The 21508-nt window shown below is 46.1% G+C and overlaps 1 protein-coding gene across 4 annotated transcripts in view; it reads left to right on the top strand.

The window, feature by feature from the left end:
- The window catches only part of SLC4A3 (solute carrier family 4 member 3), a 47270-nt gene extending 27158 nt beyond the window's left edge, over positions 1–20112 (top strand). For 3 of the 4 annotated variants that reach the window (XM_079947097.1, XM_079947096.1, XM_079947099.1), the window contains 17 exons: positions 2707–2858; positions 3550–3730; positions 4497–4632; positions 5169–5349; positions 6124–6223; positions 7337–7521; positions 9248–9464; positions 9763–9987; positions 11430–11578; positions 12841–13035; positions 13218–13424; positions 14146–14235; positions 15438–15604; positions 16082–16335; positions 16726–16895; positions 17189–17362; positions 17738–20112. In XM_079947097.1, coding sequence (XP_079803223.1) covers positions 2707–2858; positions 3550–3730; positions 4497–4632; positions 5169–5349; positions 6124–6223; positions 7337–7521; positions 9248–9464; positions 9763–9987; positions 11430–11578; positions 12841–13035; positions 13218–13424; positions 14146–14235; positions 15438–15604; positions 16082–16335; positions 16726–16895; positions 17189–17362; positions 17738–17815 — 2861 coding nt within the window. In that variant the 3' untranslated portion in view covers positions 17816–20112. The remainder of the gene's footprint in view (positions 1–2706; positions 2859–3549; positions 3731–4496; positions 4633–5168; positions 5350–6123; positions 6224–7336; positions 7522–9247; positions 9465–9762; positions 9988–11429; positions 11579–12840; positions 13036–13217; positions 13425–14145; positions 14236–15437; positions 15605–16081; positions 16336–16725; positions 16896–17188; positions 17363–17737) is intronic. The other variant, XM_079947098.1, reaches the window with a different exon arrangement.
- The last annotated feature ends 1396 nt before the right edge of the window (positions 20113–21508 follow it).

Here is a 21508-nt window from a genome sequence, read left to right as displayed (position 1 = left end):
AGAAGTGCTGTATTGCTCATAATTTATGCTACCTTTCAGTAATTCCACTGCTGTTGGGGAAAAATGAGAACCCCTGAACAGTTGCCCTTGGCATGAACCATTAACTTAATCAACCCCTCTCAGCTGTTTTCTGAGATAGACCACACCACAGCTCCCATTTTAGGTCAGAGAAGCCCTCAACTATAGCATTTGAACTGCTGGCATGAGAATGTCTGCTCTAGCGTTAGCTCCCAAGGCCTTACTAGACATTGGCAGACACTACCTTAAACACTGCCTGCTTTTTGATGTGGGAGAACAGAAAGGCAGAAAAAAGTTGCTTTTAAACTTGTTCATGAATGATCTGGAATGAAGAGTGTGGTGACATCAAATTGTCCAGGGTGGTAAAAGCAAAAAGCAGTTGTGAGGAGCTCCAAAAGCTCCACACTGGACATGAGTAAAATAGCAAATGAGGCTTAATTTCAGCAAGCACCAAGTGATGCACATTAGGTTATTTCCTCCACCCTAACTTCTAGGGTCTGAACTGACAGTGACTAACCAGAAAAGAGATCCTGAGGTCACGGTGCAGAGCTCAATTAAAATGGCAACCCAATGTGCAGCAGCTGGAAAAAAGGCAATTCTATGTTTGAGATCATTAGGAAAGAGGTTGAAAACGAAACTACCAGTTTGATAATGCTGTTACAATACTCTGTGGTGCAACTGCACCTGGAGTACTGTATACTCTAGTCACCTCACCTCAAAAAAGGTTGTTATAGAGCTGCAAAAGAGCAGAAAAAGATAACCAAATGATCAAGGAGGGGGGAGTGGTGATGAAGAACTCCCTTTGGAGGAGAGGTTACATTTGAGGCTTTTTAGCTGGGGAAAAGGTAAGTAATAGGGAATATGATAGAGGTATAGTCATGGTGAGGAGAAGGTGGATGCAGAATTTTTTTTCTCTCCATCTCAAAGTACTGCAAATGAGGCTAAATATGGGGAGGTTCTTCACATAGCTATCCTGTGGAATTTGCTGCCATCCAATATAAAGTCAGCCACCAACTTGGACAGGGGTTTAGGCAAATTAATGATGAGGTTATCTGTGGCTACTAGTTATGATCACTGTGTGCTGTCTTCAGTATCAGCATGCCTTTTAGTACCATTTGCTGGGGGACATGTATGGTGAGAGCCCATGTTGTACTTGTGGGTTTCCCATAGGCATCTGGCTGGCCCCTGAGAGCAGGATGCTGGATTAGGTGGGCCTTTCGTCTCATCCTGCAGGGCTTTTGCGTTCTTAACCTTTGATAGATTACGCCCTAGGTATTTTATTTATTTATGTGAGGGAACCACAAAGCAAAACAGAATATACGAATATATGAATATTTAGTTCAAAAATGTGGACTGTTTTCCAAAAACATGCTGATCAGAGGGGGCAAATTATAATATTCAAAAGCATGACAATCAGATGTCAAGATGTTTGCTGTGGGGAGAGTCAGCCTGATACAGTGTTGGGCTAGGACTAGGACGACCCAGGTTCAAATGCCAACTCAGCTACAAAGCTCACAAGGTGACCACGGGGCAGTCACTCACTGCCTAATCTGCCTCACAAGGTTGTGGTGAGGATAAAATGGGAGCAGGAGAATACTGTGTACTGCCAGAGCTTCTTGGAGAAGATGTTGATAAAAAATGCAATAGATAAAATAATAAAGGGTGTGCCTGTATACCTGTGATACAATAAAATTCCCTTCCTATACTGTCACTTACAAAGCCCTGAAAACCCTTCTCCCCACTCCCTGGCAGCCACAGATAAGCACATTATGTGCCCCCACTGCCTTGGCATTGTTCCTGCAGCTTCCAGAAAACAAACAGCAACAGCAAATTGTAGCTGAGCAGAGGTTTTGCCATGCTTCATGGAGTATATCACAGTAGTCATCTGTGCCTCTCTTGAGATAGAGATCTATTGCATAAGCACCTGCACCTGCTCAAGAAGAGTGTTCAGGGACAAATGTGTGGGAATAAAGCCTCTGTTTCCTGGCTGTGTTGCAAACTGCTTCACAGTCAGAATGTAGAGTAAGACAAGGACAGAGAGGGGCCACTGCTCAGTGGTAGAGCATTTGTTTTGCATGCAGAAAACCCCAGGTTCAGCATCCAGCATCTCCTGTTAGAAGCATCTTAGGTAGAAGGGCTAGAGAGCTGCTGCCTTTTGGAGTAAACAGTGCTGATCAAGATAGATCAGTGGCCTGGCTCCTTGTGGGACATTTTCATAGCTACCTTGAGACCACAGAATCCTGAAAAGAGAGGGGCTGTGTATGCTCTACTTTAAAAAGGAAACATAACACCCCGAGTCCATGCCCAGGTTATCCAAGCTGTGTACTGAGAAAAGCTTAATTCTGTGTTTTGTGTTAAGCAAATTAAAATGAATAGGCTCATTTTTCATTCTGTTTCTTATAGACATGCTGAGGAAGGAAGGAGCTATGCAGAATGCTGCCTCCATGCCCCAGCTTGAGCTAGCAGAAATTTTGCTCATCCCTCTTCTGACTGCTAAGTTTTCACCTAGTATTGCTTACCCATCTCTTAGGGCTAGAAACATGGGGCTGAAAGCTGAGCTGCTCAGATTTCTGACTATGCTCCCATGGCTGTAGTCATGGCATACAGACAACCTTGGCTACAGAAGGACAAGTTGCTTTTCCCTTCATTCTTCTGCTTGCCCTTGCTCCTGCCCTGCCTTTTTTCTAGGCCACCGTTTTGAAGATAATCCAGGAGTAAGAAGACATCTGGTTAAGAAACCCTCCCGGAGCCAGACTACCAGAAGCAGCAAAAAGTCTTTGACTTCACAGTCTGTCAAAAAGAAGAAGAAGAAGAAGAAGCTTGACAGGAAACCCCACGAGGTAATGGCCCTGCCTTGTGGAGACCTCACAATCTACAGGCAAAATTGGTAGCTTCAATCAGGTGCTGGCCATGTTGCCTGTTGGTGAATTGCTTCCCACAGAGGCAGTAATTATAGTCATTATAAGACTGTGTGACCCAAAAGTGAGGCTGAAGCAGTGTCTACAGAGTTCATGGCAAGTAGGTAAGTATAGGTAAGTAGTCTTATCCTAATCTGTGTTCTTTGGGTCTCCCTTGATACAAGATGCCCTATTTCAAGAGGAGAAATGGCTGGCCTGGAAGGGGAAACTAAGGGTTCATTCACATTTTCTGCTTGTGCCATGCCTAGAAAGCACAGGTCCAAGTAATTTTCCCTGAGGGAAAGCAGAAGTGTGGATGAGCCCTAAATCTTTAGAGACTGTTGAGATAATATGAATCTAGACCTCCTCCAGTTATATTCTTTGTGTACTCTTGGCCCATAGGCTGTATCAGATCCACAGGATGAAGGCAGGCACATATTTCCTCTGAAGTTATCTCTATTCTCTCATAGCAGGTCTTAAGCATTCTGTCATCAGCAGGGATTTCTGGTGCTAATAGGACAGAGCTAAAGAGCACCACCCCATGACAGCAATAGGTGCTAGGTAGGCTATTCTCATGAAAGAACTTGGACAGAGGAAGCAGCTGCAGTTCAGTTCCCTTTCTTTCCTCTGACAGGTATTTGTGGAGTTGAATGAATTAGTGGTGGAGAAGAACCAGGACATGCACTGGAAGGAGACAGCGCGCTGGATCAAATTTGAGGAGGATGTGGAGGAGGACACAGCACGATGGGGGAAGCCTCATGTGGCTTCACTGTCCTTTCGCAGCCTTCTGGAGCTCAGGAAGACTATTGCCCATGGTGAGTAACCAAGGTGGGGCTGGGCTTTTGTCCTGAGATGTATGTTGACAAGACCTTGATAAAAGCCATATCCCAGCCTACAAACAAAAGACACAAATCAACAAGATCTCTCATGATTCAGACTCTCTCAAGGGAAAGAGAGAGAATGGTAGACAATTGTGGGTTGTCTTCTGATTGCCAGGATATCTTTTCCATCATTCATGGCAGCCTGGTCCTGCAGCTGAATGTGCAACACTGAAGTCTTGGGCTAAGAAGGAGGCCACCAAAAAGGTTTGCTTTTTCTCACAAGAGGTTCAGATCCAATTGAAGATTTAGGGCAGGATTCAACTAAGTTATTGCGTGCAAATTATGAGGTCCACCCGCACAATGGGACTTCCCTCCTCCTCCTCCTGTGCTCTCCCTATGCCCCCTAAATCTGCTCTGGATGGTTGAGGGAGCCCCTAGAACAGGTTTAGGATGTGGGGTGGGAAGGTGAGGGGGAAAGTCCTGTTGAGGGAGAAATACTCCATGGGAGATTCTGGGGAGATTAAGTGATGTGTGAAATCCCATGCAGTGGGGTACAGATACATTTTTGTGAGTGAGCAACATAATGCCCTGAGTCATTGAGATAAAGTACTGTTATTGCTGTCAGAAGCAAAGTGGTATGAGCTAAAATTTCCTTTGCACAGGAAAAATGATAGGAGACAACAGTCTGAGATACTTTGTGCCTGAGAAATCTCTTCAATGATCTTACATGACCTAAACCTATTGGTCTTCCTGATCCCAGGAGCTGTTCTGTTGGACCTGGAGCAAACAACATTACCTGGCATTGCTCACCTGGTGGTAGAAACCATGATAATATCAGACCAGATCAAGGCCGAAGACAGAGCCAATGTGCTCAGGGCCCTGCTGCTCAAGCACAGGTAAGTAATGTGCTGGCATTAGAAAGACAGCAGGTTGGGCTTTGAGTGGCAGGGTCACATGTGGAAGAGCTGCTGAATGTTAAGGAAGAGTGAACAGTGGTATAAATACATAAAAGACTGCACAAAAAGACCAGGAATGGCAAGAGGGAGGTGGGTGAGAACAAGATAATTTTTTGGTGTGGAGCTGATGAGGTTCCTGAAGTCCTCTTAGGAACTAGAGATACATAAAGATGTTGGCTGTCTTAGGGTAGTGAAATGGATATCTCTAAGTGAAGTTGTGGTGATGAAAGAAGCTCATAGCTTAAGATATATATGGGCAGGGAGACCAGGACTTTGGGGTATATAAAGGTCAGGAAAATGGGGGTACGGAAGCAGGGAAATAGATGAGCAGGGATTTGTTGCTGTGGACACAACAGGAATAAAAGATGTGAAAGGCATATTTTCATTTTGGTCAAGCTCTGAGCTGCAATAAACTTTAGCCAAAGAAAGCTGGCCACTGTCCTGTAGTTCCTTTAACATCCGCATTATTTCTTCAGCCACCCTAATGATGAAAAGGAGGTATTCTTTCCCCGGAACCAATCCAACTCCAGCATGAACTCTATGGTAGGAAACCACCATCACCACCACAACCATGCAGTTGACACATGCATGCCATTGATGGGGGAAGAGCGCATTGAGATGACAGAGCCCAGAATCCATGACCCTGATTATAGAGAGGTGAGTGAGGAACAGGCATGGAGAGCTGAATTGTTCTGAAGAGTACCGTATTTTTCCGTGTATAACACACCCCCATGTATAAGACGCTCCCTATTTTGGGGGACTTAAAATTAAGAAAATGGGGGAGAGATTGCCCCCGTGTATAAGACTACCCCCCTTGTAAACATTTTTTTAGTAAAAAAAAAAGCCCTAGTCTTATACACAGAAAAGTACGATAAGTAGAGTGAAATCTCTGTGTGAGCTAAAGAAAACACTGATACCTTCATTATTAACTGGGCCTTGCTAAGAAATAATGAATTCAAAGCAAGGTGCAGAGATTTCAATGTTTTCCACAGCTTACTTTATTTCTGCTGGTCACAGGGAAGGAACAAGGAAAAGTAAGAGAAGTGGCATTGGTCAAGAGGTGGGGGGAAATACTTGTGGGAGTCATTGGCCTAAAGGCTTAGGAACTCTCTGAATTTTCTTCATTTTTATTACGATGTATATATATCACTTGATTGTAAAAAACAACAACTTCAAAGCAAGCAAGCAAGCAAGCGAGTGAATGAATGTTATAGCATATGTATGCCAAAACAATCGATTTCTAAATTTGCCTTAAATGAGCATTTAGAATCACAGAGAGCAGCAGGAAAACTATTGGACTTCAGTAACCAGAATGCAGCCTGTCTTTTTATGGCCCTTTCATTTAGAGAGCCAAGTGGCACTCCAACAGTGTGGGAGGTAAATGTTTTCATAGGCAGCCCTGGCTAATGAGAACCTTTGTTGTTGAGACAGAAAAACATGCACCTTCACAGCTCTGAGGGACATCGTCACAAATATCTCAAGCTGATGGAGAAGATTCCCGATGATGCAGAGGCTACTGTAGTGCTTGTTGGTAAGGAGCCCTGAGCCAAAATCTAGTACTGAGGCCTTGAGCAGGCTTTCATCAGGAGACCTGTGGTTTTAACAACAGTAACATTCTTCCTTTTGCTGGCATTATCTCATGGGGAGTTCAGGGGTTCGGTGCTGCTGCTACACTGGTGGAGCAGCCATCTTAACCTATACTCTCTCAGCCCAGGTGGGGAGGGGTTCAAACCCCACCATGGGGTAGGAGAAGTACCGGTAATATGGCTCCACTCACCTTTCATATGCCTGGCTGAAAACTGTCTTGGCAAAGGCAAAAAAATGTATTGGCCAGCATATTTGAAGTTTTCTGCTGCTGTGCTTGTCATGACAGCAGCATCTTTTGCATTTTGCCAGTATAATCGAGCTTCTGTCAGGTACTATAGCCCCTCAGTTACAGCAACTCAAGTATAGGATTGCTTGTAAACCTGCTCAGAATTTCTAGGTCAGTCATAGGTTCTTGATAATGAAAAGACAATTCTCTATTAGGTTCTGCTTAGCTGTGGTATGGATGGAGGGAACTCCAGAGAAGCTTCTGAATTTCGCCCTTGGCTTTGTTGAGGTGGCTTCAGAATTAGATCAAGATCACCTCATTAATGGAGATGTCATTTTTCAGCTGCAGTCTTCCCCACTTCTGCAAAAATAGGGAATGGGGCAGTAACCTCAAACTCTGCATACTCAGATGTTGCATCCTGTGTTACTCACACTGCCCACTGTTAGCAGGTGTTGTAGAGAGGGCACTGCCAAGTGGTACTTGCAGCTAAGGGCTCATCCACATCTCTGTTTGCCCCACCACTTTCTCCTGGGTAAACCCACAGCTTACCTCCGAATTGGACCAAAAGGAAATCAGGTTTTCTGCAGACTGCTGTTTGTTCCAGTTCAGCCGTAAAAAGCATATTTTCCAGGGGAAAGCTGTGGGGCAAATGCAAAACCACTTGCAACCATGCCTAGAAAGCACGGGACAAGGGGAAGTGTGGACATGCCCTAAGTGTGTTCATATGTGTCATTTTGCCAAGTCTCCCTAAACCTGGAGCATGCTTCCTGATCTCAGAAGCTTGTTGCTTCCACACTGATCATCATGGTCTTATGCTTCCCTTCCTGATAGGTTGTGTTCAGTTCCTTGAGCAACCAACAATGGCTTTTGTCCGTTTGAATGAGGCTGTGTTCTTGGAGTCAGTCCTGGAAGTCCCAATCCCTGTTCGCTTCATCTTTGTCTTGCTGGGGCCAAGCCAGTCCAACATGGACTACCATGAGATCGGACGTTCCATCTCCACTCTCATGTCAGACAAGGTGAGGAGGAGCTGAGTGTTGGTTCAGGCTGGAGAAGACATGAGAAGGGTAGCAGCAAAGGTGCTGAAAGATGCATTAGAAAGGGAACAGCATGAAGACGCAGCACAATGCCAAGGGAGCACAAGTCAGGAAGGGTTTGTAGACTTGTTCCATGCCTATTAAGCACAGGTCTGAGTGGTTTTCTGCTTGTTACGCTCCTTTCCCAGGGAAAGCCCACTCTTTAGTGCTAAACTGGAGCAAATGTCAATCAGGAAAACACCCGAATTGCTATTTGCTCTGATTGAGTAGTTTTCTGGAGGACAGGGAGGGCGGGGAAGCAGCAGGACAAAAGGAAGCATGGATAAGCATGGTGGGGGCAGGCTGGGAGGCAGGGGATGTTTGCTCCCCTCTGGCATCACCTTTGTCAGCCAATTGATCCAGTATTTCTGCACCACAGACTGCTCTGTGTATGAACCCTCTTCCCTTTGCCTCCAGCCATTTTCCTCCTTTGGTTGAATACTCTGCTAATGATTTATGCATGCCCACACGCCCCCTGACTTGCCAGCATGGGGGATGTGGGGAACTGTAAATATGCATGGGCTGTGCAGTCTGCACAGAGGAAGAAATGCTCCCTTGGAAGGACTTCTGATGCACATTAAAGCATAGAACCCAGGGAAGAGGAATGTGTTGGGTGGACATGCCCTTTCAGATGCCCCAAATAGCTCAACTGGTGCATTCCTTTACCATGCTGTCCAAACACACTCCTCTAAATATCAAACATTTTTCTGAAGGCTCTTCCCCACTTGCTAGAAGTTGTTTTTATTTGCTTTGAAATACTCTGTCCTGAACTGGCTTCTGAAGAAGGTATGCTAGCAAACTGACTATAGCAACTTCCTTAAAAAAAAACCACGTTATTGCAATTTTTAATCTTACAGTGCATCCCACTGTTCATAGGATAGAATAGGTGCAAGTCAAACACATTCAACAATATTTCACACTTGGATAAATTGTTAGTGAGAGAATAGAAGGGAAATTCTATATTTTTGTGCATAGACAACCAAGAAAAAAATACATGGATATCCACTGAATAAAAATTTCATTAGATTTAGTGAGCTCATGCTCACAGTAACAATGCCATATATATATATATATATATATATATATATATATATATATATATATACACACACACACACACACACACACACACATATATATATATATATATATATATATATATATATGGATGCGGGTGGCTCTGTGGGTTAAACCACAGAGCCTAGGGCTTGCCGATCAGAAGGTTGGCAGTTTGAATCCCCGTCACGGGGTGAGCTCCCATTGCTCAGTCCCTGCTCCTGCCAACCTAGCAGCTTAAAAGCATGAAGTACAAGTAGATAAATAGGTACAGCTCTGGTGGGAAGGTAAACGGCGTTTCCGTGCACCGCTCTGGTTCGCCAGAAGCAGCTTGGTCATGCTGGCCATATGCCAGGACAGGAATCAAATGAACAGGGATAGGTGGAGCATATGCTGTTGCCATGACACTGAATTACTACTGCTGTCAATCTGAACTGAGAAGAGAGTTACAGGGTCCTTTGATGACACTGAGATAATATTGGCTTTGAAAGTAGATTGATGAGCTCGTCTTGGGTCTGAGACAGCATCACCAGGCAATGTTATACTGGAGGACAGAGGATAAGTGATGGGCTGCTCTCTGCCTAACTGACCATCTTCCCTTGTTGGCTGACAGCATTTCCATGAAGCTGCTTACATGGCAGATGACCGCCAGGACCTGCTCAATGCCATCAATGAGTTCCTTGACTGTAGCATTGTCATCCCTCCATCAGAAGTGGAGGGGAAGGATTTGCTCAAGTCAATTGCCACCTTCCAGAAAGAGCTGCTGAGGAAGAGGAAAGAGCGGGACCAGAAGAAGTCCATCAAAGAAGGGAATGTTCAGGAAGCCAAAGGTCTCTTCTCTCCTTGCCTTTTGTACCTTGCCATTCTGCTTCATGGCCAGGGTAGGGTGGGTGAGGAAGGATTAGCACAGTCCATGTCTTGCCTCTGCATCAGCTCTAAAGAGACACAGCACAATTTCGTTGATGTTGAGGGAGGGGGCACTTTCTGAAAGTTGGAGTAGGCAGGGATGAGGAACCTGCATCCGCCCTGTCTAGGGATGCTGGCGGCTGGCACTGGTTGTGAAGGTATCTTGCATCTACTTCCCTCTCCCTTCCCCTCACCCCCACCATGCTGTTCATGTCTTTCCAGAGATCTGTGAGGTAAAAGCTGAGGAGGAGGAAGAAGGCGAGGAGGAGGATGACCCTCTGAAGCGCACTGGCATTGTCTTTGGTGGTTTGGTGCGGGACATAAAGCGCAGGTACCCCAAGTATCTGAGTGACCTCAAAGATGCCCTGCACAGCCAGTGCCTCGCAGCTGTGCTATTCATCTACTTCGCTGCTCTCTCCCCCGCCATCACCTTTGGGGGACTGCTAGGTAATGAGTCCACCCTCCTCTTCCTTCCTCACCTCCCCTGCCCCACCCTAGTTCCTTGCTCAAGCTGGTTCCTGTTCAGCTAGGCTGCCCAAGAGATTGAGCACATTAGTTTAATTTTTGCCTGTGCTTATACTGGCTAAGTGGCTGGGATTGGTTCATCTGTGCCTGTGCCCTTGCTGGGCAAGTGGGTGGGCTCAGTTGGCTCTTGCTATGTTCAGATGGGTTTGGCTCTGTCCCATTGCACTCTTGCCTGGCTCTGGGGCTTTCCAGTCTATGCATGTTCCTTTCCTGTTCTCTATGGTAACAATAAAAGCATTTTACTACTCTTAATAGTCACTCCCCAATATTGCTAATTTGCACGCAACCCAGAGTCCTAAATTGGATGGGCAGAGGCCAGTGTAGGACAGGAGAGGGTCTCAACAAATCTCTGCAGAGAAACATCAGTAAGGATCAAAATGGCCTAATGTAACCCAGCAAAATGCTGGGGGCCAAGGCTTGCATGTGGACATTGTGCTCATATCCCTGAAAGCAAAAAACAGTGCACAGGCACTAGCCCTTAACCATCTGGGGTTAGGAGAAAGAATTTGTTTAATGGTGAGAAGAATTGTCCCTTTGTTATTGAACAGATTGGGGGTATTTTAAGCCCAATTACCCACAATCCATTCTTCTATACGTGTTCATGGGCACCAATGTATTTATTACTTCTTAAGCACTTGATGCAACAATATTGCTAAAGCAAAGTAGGTCTGATTTTGATCAGTTCCTGGATGGGGGACTCTGCTTGCGAATCCTATGTATCTTGCCTTAAGTTCCATTATGGAAGAAAGGTGGGATATAAATGTAAAGAAATAAATGATTTTTTAAAGATGTCATATAATATAAAAATAATAATAACTGTAACAGCGTCATATATCCATTGACTTACATTCTGCACTTTTCTCTCATATTAGAGGTAGATCCAGACATCAGTTTACCCTGCTCCAACAGGGTGGGTACCATTCTCCCTAGGACACTTACTCTTCAGAAAACTCAGTTCCTTTCCCCCCATGTTTATGGGTAGGGACCAGTGCAAACACTTCCAAGAAGGTAACTGAAATAAGCAGAGGATTCAAAATCTCTGCAGCTAGAATATATCTCCCATCACTTGCTAGACTCTCTAACAAGGGTGTATTTCTGTACAGGAATGCATTCTGTGATGGAAATTATCTGTTAGAATTTAATATGAGGGAATTTGCTCATGTTGAGGTTCCTTGGCCTAACTGTTCCACAAAATTATCCAACAGTAGCGTATCTGTGCATGGAGGGACTCGTTGGCAGTGGCAATTGAGAGAAAAGGCTATGAGTTTTCTCCTGTGGTGAGCCCCCCCACCAGGGGGATCTGGGCACATGTTTCTGTCTGCCACTCTGCAGTTTGTCCCAGAGACATTGCTCTTTCTCTACAGGTGAGAAGACAGACGGTCTCATGGGCGTTTCGGAGTTGATCATCTCCACCTCAGTGCTGGGCATGCTCTTTTCTCTGCTGAGTGCCCAGCCTCTCCTTGTCATTGGCTTCTCAGGGCCTCTGCTGGTCTTTGAAGAAGCTTTTTACAAGGTATCTGTAAACTGGTGTCTTCCTTGGTTCTACATTGCCACTTTCACATGCAGATGTCCCACATACTGCAAGCTGCTGTACACTGCTTATGAAGTGCCCATATAGGACACGATAAGGCTTAAATCTGGTCTAATTCACACATTACTTGAGTGGTGAGGGTGTCACCAAAATTCCAAATGACACGGGGGCAGAACTGTGTGGGAAACTTTTTGTTAACTTATTTTCACCTATATGGATGGGGTTTTAACTACCGCAGTGGAATCACCTAAAAATGAGAGGTTTGTGTTCCCATGTACATGGGAGTCGCTGTACACAAATGGATTTATTTCCTGCTTACATGCTGATCCCACACTGCTTAGGTAATAACATAATTTAGTGACTTCAAGGCTGGAATTGACTCCATGCTGAGAGGTGACTCCTCTCAAATAATCCCCATCATCTTCTGCACCCTCTCAAATCATCACAATAATCTTCTGCAGCCTGTGAATAGGGCTATTTGGTTTATTAAACAATGTGCCTACGTTATCCTTGTTGAGGAAATGCTATGCCCATACCAGAGAGCGCCACTGCACAGGGTAGGAGCATGTGCTCTCAGTTTAATGATACAGGATGCATGCATTGCTTTAACCAAGGAGGCCCAACTGCCTCAATCTGTCATGGTGGGCTGAAAGAGTAGTTATTGGCCAACACTGCTGCTATTTCTGTTGCTTTGGGCATTTCTGATCTTTGCTTGCATGGGAATTTGCCCACAGAGTGTCCCTGAGTTACCTCAAGAGGGTTTGGCAATTATGGTGGGGCAAGACTCGAGCACAAATTTCAAAAGTGTTTGGTGATGGGTATGCAGTACAGTGTTTATGGTGGATAATACTCAAATGTGCCTCAGAATAGCCTGCTAACGATTTGGTAGCGCAAGACACTGGATGCTGATGACCATGTAACTGAACAGAGGATGAAGCCTGATGATTTCCTTTTCTTGCTGGGTTGTTTGGCACCTCCCCTCCATCAAACCAGGAGGGGTTTATAATGCCTCAACTGCAGGCTTGCATACTTCCCAGAGGGGTTGCGCTAAAACTCTATTTGTGTTGCCCTCCTGGGGCTGCAAACACAGTGAGCTTGTCAAATACATAACAGTCTGCAAAGTTTAGCAGGCCACATGTTGTGCAGACTTGCTCTTCAAAATGAGCCAAGGTGCAAAGAATGGAAGGGAAACATGCTCAAGCCAGTTCCCTTATTTCTGTCTCCTCTGTTTCTTTTTTTGGCAGTTCTGCCAGAGCCAGGGCATCGAGTATCTGACAGGCCGGGTATGGATTGGCCTCTGGCTTATTGTCTTCATTTTCATCATTGTGGCCGCTGAGGGCAGCTTCCTGGTGCGATACATCTCCCCCTTTACCCAGGAGATCTTTGCCTTCCTTATCTCCCTCATCTTTATTTATGAAACATTCTACAAACTTTACAAGGTGAGCTTTGGATCTGGATCTGTCTGGCTGGCCTGCTGGTATCAACTCTGTGCCAGCATTATGAGACAAACTGTGGGTTATTGATGACTTCTCGCACACCACCCTTAAGTAGGAAGATTAACAACTCTTCCGTCTTTCATGACTGTCTGTAAGTGTCCTCTTTTCTGACACTATATTCCCAGGTATTTACAGAGCACCCACTACTGAGGTTCTACCCGCCAAATCTTCCAAGAGATCTAAATGACAGCACATTGCCTCCTGATTCCATGGCTCTTGACGCTCAGATGCAGCCAAACACTGCCCTGCTGTCCCTCATCCTCATGTTGGGAACCTTCTTCATTGCCTTCTTCATGCGCAAGTTTAAGAACAGCCGTTTCCTAGGAGGAAAGGTGAGGCTAAGGCCTAAATAGCAAGAAGTGTGGTGGCATTTCCCCATACAAACATCTAGCCTTTCCATTCTACATGTTCACTGAAGCAGGGTTTTTTTTCCCCTGTACTAAGAGCAATAATAGGTGGAGATATTGTTCTGATCCCCTTCCATGCATAGCTTTTTATGAAGAGAGCCTGCCTCTAGTCAATACCACGGAGGCCAAAGGTACATTACTTCCCCCAGGATGCTGAAGTTCAACCACAGAAATGCAGAGGCTCAGCCAGGTACTCCACAGGGTACCTTTCCTCAACAAAGTGCTCTTCAGATGTTTTGGACTGCAACTCTTACCAGCCTTGGGCTCCATGGCAAATAGTAAATGATGTTGGTAGTTCTAGCCCAAAACATATGGAGGGCACCAAGTTGGGGAAGGCTGCTCTGGGGCATGCCCAAATGTTATCAAGATACCATTTTGAATCTGGCTGGCATCCCCATATGATTGACATATAAGGTGGCCAGGGACTGGCAGTGTAGTGGTGGAGAGAAGGGTCAGACATCTTAGCATCACCTTTAGGAACTTTATTCTACTATACCAAACCTCATCACAAAGCATTTGCAGGCAGAGTCATATGGTGAGAAATTCTTCAGTGGATGAAAGACCAGATAGGGTTTTTGGGCTCAGCGCCCAGCAACATCTCCAGCATGCCCTGTGCTTACTTTCATCTCCTGTGCTTGGTCTGTAGGCCCGACGAATCATTGGAGATTTTGGAATCCCTATCTCTATCCTTGTCATGGTTCTGGTGGACTATACTATCACTGATACATATACCCAGGTAGGTACTGCCTGTTCCAACTCTTCACCACCCAGTGGGTATGAGGACATGTGTTTTTCAAGGAGTTTGGACTTTAATCTGAGACTTCCATTGTCTATGTGGGTGCCAGCATCTGTGTCTTCTCGATCAGTGTAAATTTCACATGAAAGCAAGACTTCTAAACAGGAAACAAATCCAGTTCAGGCCATTCCGTGAGTTACATTGTTGAATGTGTCCCTATTACCTCTAGCTGGAATGTCTGTGGAATGTATAGTCACCTAAGGACAGAATGCATGTCTGGCTAGGCTTCCAAATAGTGTCAGATGCTATATTGGCCTAGGGTGTTCAGGTTGGCTGTGGTGGCTGTGCTGAGAGAGGCATACATGCCTTTAGTGTGCATACAAGCTGTAGTTTGGAATTGCTATCTACAACTGGTAGTTTTATCATGTTAGGCTGGGATTCCTTCTAATCTGCAGTAACTTCAAAATGGGGCTGTGTTTAGGACCATCAGTCTTTGTTGAGGACCACCAAGAAAAGATGCAAAATCTGCCATGTGAAAACTTCTGTGATCCCTGATCAGTGTTCTAAACTAGAAGTGGAGCAAGGGAAGTGGGATACAGTGGTACCTCGGGTTACAGATGCTTCAGGTTACAGACTCTGGCTAACCCAGAAATAGTACCTCGGGTTAAGAACTTTGCTTCAGGATGAGAACAGAAATCATGCGGTGGCGGCACGGCGGCAGTGGGAGGCCCCATTAGCTAAAGTGGTGCCTCAGGTTAAGAACAAATTCGGGTTAAGAACGGACCTCCAGAACGAATGTAAGTTCTTAACCCGAGGTACCGCTGTATTACAAAGCAATGTGAATGTTCTGCCACATTTGCCCTGTGTGACTGCACAACCCATCATTATATACATATAGAGAAGCAGAGCCCGCTGCAGACAGTGCACAGGTGTACTACAGCAGCTATGGGAATTGAGCAAGCTCAGTGAATGCATCTGAGACCCATTAAGACATACACCCATACGCCAGTACAGGCATGTCCAATTAACATGACTTTGACATAGATGCCAAAATAGAACAGCACATTCCAAGCTTTCTGTGGCATTCCTAATGGAACTGGGACCTACTGGTGAAGGGTGGGTAATAAAGTTCTTGTTGATTATGATATCTATTCCATGCAGAAAACAAGACTGATGTCTTTTCCTCCATGTTGTCACCACAGAAGCTGAATGTTCCCTCAGTACTGTCAGTCACAACCCCCAACAAGCGTGGCTGGTTCATCCATCCCTTAGGAAGCAACCAGGTGTTTCCCATGTGGATGATGTTTGCTTCTGCCATCCCTGCACTTCTGGTCTTCATCCTTATCTTTATGGAAACCCAGATCACCACGTAAGTGCCAGGCCTCCACACTGGGGGCCAGCTCATTCTGTACCTATCACCCTGTAGAAATGCTAAGTAAAATTAAATAATTGCAGCAGCTATAATTGGAATTGGTGTTGGGTGGGAAGAGAAGTCAGAATCAAGGGGATAGACAGAGTGACCCCTTCTGAGGGGATGTGACAGCAGGCTCCTAACTTCATTTGTCCTTGCTGTCTACATTGAACAATAAGGGACTACTGTTTCCATAGCTTCCAGGAGGTCTTTTCTATAGTGGGATGCATATTATTTGTCTTGTATGCTCCCTTTGCTGACCACATGCCTTGATTCTTCCAAGTCTCCCAATTAGAAAGAGCTGCTGCAAAAAATAGTAATATTAAATTCAAAATACTGTGTGCCACTGCTCCCCTTGCTACAGCTAAAATCTGTTACATTGGTCACTGAAACTCATGTTTGTTCTGCTCCCCTCCCTTCCTATCTCCTTTGCAGCCTGATTGTCAGCAAGAAGGAGCGGAAGTTGATAAAGGGATCGGGCTTCCACCTTGATTTGCTGCTCATTGGTACAATGGGAGGGCTCTGTGCCCTTTTTGGGCTGCCTTGGCTCACGGCTGCCACGGTCCGCTCAGTCACCCACGTCAACGCCCTCACAGTCATGAGCAAGGCCATTGCACCTGGTGAGAAGCCAAAGATTGAGGAAGTGAAGGAGCAGCGTGTGACAGGAGTGCTCATCGCTGGCCTTGTTGGTGAGGTCCACACAGAGGAGCTTGTTCTCTGAGGTGGTTGTGTGCATCTTAGCTCATTTGAGCAACCTGAATTTGTTCGGCATTCATTCCCCTGTGGTGTAGTGACACTGTTTACTTGTGGCACACTGTGGTGGTGGTGGTGGGGTGGAGCTTATGGGAACATGGCTCCATGAAACTAGTGGACACATACAGTAAAACAGTGAGCCTGCAAATCTCCTTGTTCTTTCTAACCATAGTTCTGTGTCTCTATATTAAAGCATCGGGCCTATTCAGTATATATCCAGGGGTGTACATGTGTGTCAATGTCAGGCATTGTCCCATGTTCTGATCGTGAAGTATGGGTGTACCTGTGTGTAGAAAGAGAATTCAACACTGTATCCTGCTCTTCAGGCCTGTCCATCGTGATGGGGAATGTACTACGCCAGATCCCATTGGCTGTGCTGTTTGGGATTTTCCTATATATGGGTGTGACGTCACTGACTGGCATTCAGCTCTATGAGCGGCTCCTCCTTATCTTCATGCCATCCAAGCACCACCCTGATCATGTCTATGTTGTCAAGGTAGGTGCACTGGGGGAGTGGGGAGTGATGAAAGGGGTGGCAAGTTCAGTGGGTGGCAAGTTGAGATGGGCCTGAAAATAAAGATGGGGAAGGACAGAGGAAAGGCATGCAGTGGCGGGCTTGACTGGCATGGGGAGGAAACCACTCACTGAGTGGTACCAGCACAGCTTTATGAGAGATAACCCTTCCATAGAAGGGAATGGAGTATTACACTGAAGCTCTGGTACTTTGTCAAGTGCTAAAAAATAGAGCTGCCCAAAGAAGGGTGCATCATCTGGCTGGCTTACCTTTAGGTGAAGACCTGGAGAATGAACCTGTTCACATGCATCCAGCTAGCCTGCATTGTGCTGCTGTGGGTGGTGAAATCCACTGTGGCATCGCTGGCTTTCCCATTTGTCCTGATCATGACAGTCCCCCTGCGACGATTCCTACTGCCACGATTCTTCCATGAGAGAGAACTCAAAGCGGTAAGCAAACGCCATTGCCTGATGTCTTAAACTGTTATGGGAGTCCCAGTCCTTATTCAGCCATTGGTCTAAAGTGGTATGCATCAGATTTGGTTAAATGGTCAATATCATAACTAAAAAACTTGGCATCGTGATATAATGTTTGAAGCTGGAGAGCAAGAGACTCTGTTTTCACCTTCTTTACTGTCCTGCAGTACTGTATTGGAGAACCAGTTTGGGGGGCGCACATTGTGAATTTTCCCAGAGACCACCCAAACCTGCCTGTAGAATCATTGTGCTCTGAGGTCTCTGCTCTGAAAAAGAGATGGCCTTGTACCACCTTGTATTTGAATGGCTGCTTAACTCTTTTCTTCTGTTCTTTCCTCCCGCTTGCAGCTGGATTCCGAGGATGCAGAACCAAACTTTGATGAAGATGGGCAGGATGAGTACAATGAGCTTCACATGCCTGTGTGAGAAGTTGGCATGTGTCTACTGGCCCTGGTACTCCCTAGGCTTCATGGGATAAGCCTTCTTTCCTTGTGCTTTCCTTGAACAACCACCAACCTGAAGTGGCTTTGAAATGATTGTGGGCCTGGACCAACTGGCAGCTGTGTCATAGCCCTTCAAGCAAGCTCCAGGCCACAAAGGAAGCTTGGGCCAAGCAGCGCAAGAGATGCTGCCTTCTGGACAGACAGAGTATGGGGCCAGCACCACCACCCCCCATTTCCCCCAAGCAGAGCTTGCTGGTGTTGGTGCTGTGCCATGCGTAGGCCAGAGTAGGTACCTTAGCCAGCTCTCATTAGCCTCCTCCCCTAAGAAGAGAAGTAGACTGCACTGTTTTGCTAAGGGGAGAAAAGCAGCAGGCCAGCAAAGGAAAAGAGCAGCTAGGTCCTGCCAGAAATGCCAAGCCTGATAGCATTCAGGCAGAGCCAACAGATTCATGGAGTGGGAGATTTCACATGCACCAACTGGTCTCTCCATGCTGAACCATTGCCATTCAGTCCCATGACTGTGCCCATGAACATTCAACAGCCTGTGGTCCACCTGCCATTCTGAATGATGTCCTTAGCTAAGATTTCCTGCCCACAGAAGACTCTGAACCTCTTCCATTTGAGGAATGGCAGTGATGATTGCTAAAGCCAGTAAACTGCTGGGTGAGTTAGCAAGGGCCTTATGCACCGATTTGCTCTCAAGTATAATGCAGGTACTTGTGCAATATCCATGTGCACATGCATCTGCTTGTGCACAGTGCTGTGCCTGTTCTCACCATCTCTCAGGACAGCTGTAAAGGTTGCCCAAAGAGTAGACAGTGATTTGTGAAGTAGATCTCCACCCCTCAGACAGGAAAAGGAAGTGCAGGTAAAACTTGCCAACAAAACCTGGAGACCAGGAAACAGCTAACCTAATGATTGAATGAAGACTATGATCATCTCACGGTCAGGAAATCATCACATAGATTTGACACCACTCTTGTGGCTCACTGCCCTCTTCAGGCCCAGTGGAAAACAGGAACTCCCAACATCAGTGTAGTAGGCAAGCTGCAAAAAGCCACACCAGATACAAACACTGGCACCTTGGCCTTTGGTATTTGCCTGATCACATAATAGAACCTCTTACCTATTGTACTAGACTTTGTGCTTCAGACTACAACTCCTCCTTCAGTATTTCCAGCTTCATCTTGTTTCTTGCTGTAGCCTCTTCCTCACAGCTCCTGCTCTATTCTCCATCCTCCGCACGGCTATTGCATTTCTCACCTTGTTCTTGCCTTGTAGTGGCCCCAGCTTGAGCAAGATTCACTCCCAGATCCAAGTCTCCAGGAGGCCACCCCCTAGCCTGGCCTTGGCAACTGGAATGGGGATGGCTCTGAGGAGGGCTGAAGTACTCTGCCACTGTGGCATTGAGCCATTGCACTGTATGAGCCCTCTGTAGCACTTGGGGCTTCTCTTCATTCATCCCTTGACATTTCCAAGTTGATGGCCTCCCATTCCTAGCTCCTCCTCAGTCCTTCACAACCACTCCCCCAACACCACCATCAGCCGCCGCCTTCTTGTACTCTTAAACCCTGCTATTTTCATATTTCCCTTCAACTGCCATATAAAGAAAATTCAGATTTTTGTGATAGGACTAAATTTCACAGAAATATACATTTGTTTCAGTCACTGAATCTGATTTTTAGAAACAGAATACTGTGCTCCCTCGTACTTCATTGGTGAATGTCATGTATCTAGTCCTGGGCACTGCACAGGTGGTGTGTTCCATGCGGTTGAGCACATGCACAAACACCATCAGTGCAAGGTTTCGAAGAGCTGCTCTCCCACTGGGCCATCACATGGGGACTCTACACTGTGATGTCCTGTAGCTAAATCTGTTCTGTTAGATTACGTATATGGAATAATGGGGTGTGCAAATGTGCCAGCTGTGACTCCTGCCGTAGTCAGGCATAAAACTATGTGGATTAAGAGTTTGGCTCATGGAACTACTCCGGGCCATTGCTTGTTCCCTGTCTATAAAATGGAGGCTGTCTCTCCCCACCTACCTCAGGGGCTGCCTGCTGATGGCTGGGTAGTTATGAGGCCAAATGTTTTCCTCTACTCATTCCCAGCTGGCTGCCAGCCTGCCCCACCCATAGACAGTGACCTCCATTGTGCCCTGCATAGCCAGGATTAGGAAACTTGAACTGTTGGGGGCAAAGTCCCTGGTACTCTGCCTGTGCATTACGACTCCTCTGAATGTAATAGAAATGGATATGCACCAATAAACCCTTCACTGGAGCATTGTGCCTGGGTTCTTGTTCTGCGCACCAGAAACAGACAACTCAGGAAGGAATAGCCACTCAAGTAGGATCATAGGAACACACTGGAGTATGGTAGGCCCTTCCTAGCATGACATGGATACATGTATTCTTAACGTAAGGCAACATGAGAGATTCCAGCAATAAGGCCGTGTGGAGGCATAGCTTGCTAACTAGGTCTGTTTCTAGAAAATGCACATCCCTGAGCACACAACCCTGTTGCTGGAATCTCTCATGTTTCTGAAGCCTCAGTCCAGCATATTAACAAATTGATGTCTGGCTGACAGTGTCTCTTCAGGGTCTCACTATCAAAGCAAAAAGGTCTCACCATTGAGGCAAAAACTAACATCAAATCATCCCTCCACTTAAATTGCACATTTAAAGCTGGATTTCCCCCCTTTACATTGCATAGAGATGCATGTAACAAAGCAAAACAGGCTGCTTGTAAGGAAAGAGAGGGGAAGCACACATCTGGAACCCTGCAAGTGTGTTTGTGGAGTAACGTGAAGGCAGGAGGTGCAGCAGAAAAGAAGTGGGCAAGGGAAGGGTAAAGAGCCCCTCCCTCCAAACACCTGGGCTGTGCTAGGAATGGCCCTTCTCTGATCCCTTCTCAGAAGGAATGAATTCTGGTGAAAATCAGGGCTTTCTCAGATGCTCTTGGTGGCAGAGACTGGTCAAACAGCTCTCAGGCTATCATCAAGGGCAAATTTAATAACATACAGTTTTACCTTGGCTCCCGAACGCCTTGAGAGTCGAACGTTCCGGCTCCCAAACAATCGAAAACTGGAAGTGAGTGTCCCAGTTTTCGAGCATTCTTTGGGAAGCTGAACGTCTGACGGGGCTTCCGAGTGGCTGCAGGAGCTTCCTGCAGCCAATCAGAAGCCATGCTTTGGAAGTCAAACGTTTCAGAAGTCAAATGGACTTCTGGAACGGATTCTGTTCGACTTCCGAGGTACGACTGTATTTGTTTTGAAGTTATAACACCACTTTGCATGTATATAGTGCTTTTCAAGTGATCAAAGCCTTTCCCATACATTACATTGTTATGCCTTTTAACAGCCTTGTAAGATGTCAATAGGGTGGCGCTGTGGTCTAAACCACGGAGCCTAGGGCTTGCTGATTCCCTGTGAGGGGATGAGCTCCCGTTGTTCGGTCCCAGCTCCTGCCCACCTAGCAGTTCGAAAGCACATCAAATGCAAGTAGATAAATAGGTACCGCTCCAGCGGGAAGGTAAACAGCGTTTCCATGTGCTGCTCTGGTTCGCCAGAAGCGGCTTAGTCATGCTGGCCACATGATGCAGAAGCTGTCTGCGTACAAACGCCGGCTCCCTCGGCCTATAGAGCAAGATGAGCGCGCAACCCCAGAGTCGTCCGTGA

The sequence above is a fragment of the Podarcis cretensis genome, assembly GCF_951804945.1.
Source record: "Podarcis cretensis genome assembly, chromosome: 1".
In the NCBI taxonomy this organism is placed as follows: Eukaryota; Metazoa; Chordata; class Lepidosauria; order Squamata; family Lacertidae; genus Podarcis; species Podarcis cretensis.
This window is presented reverse-complemented; position numbering and strand designations above follow the sequence as displayed.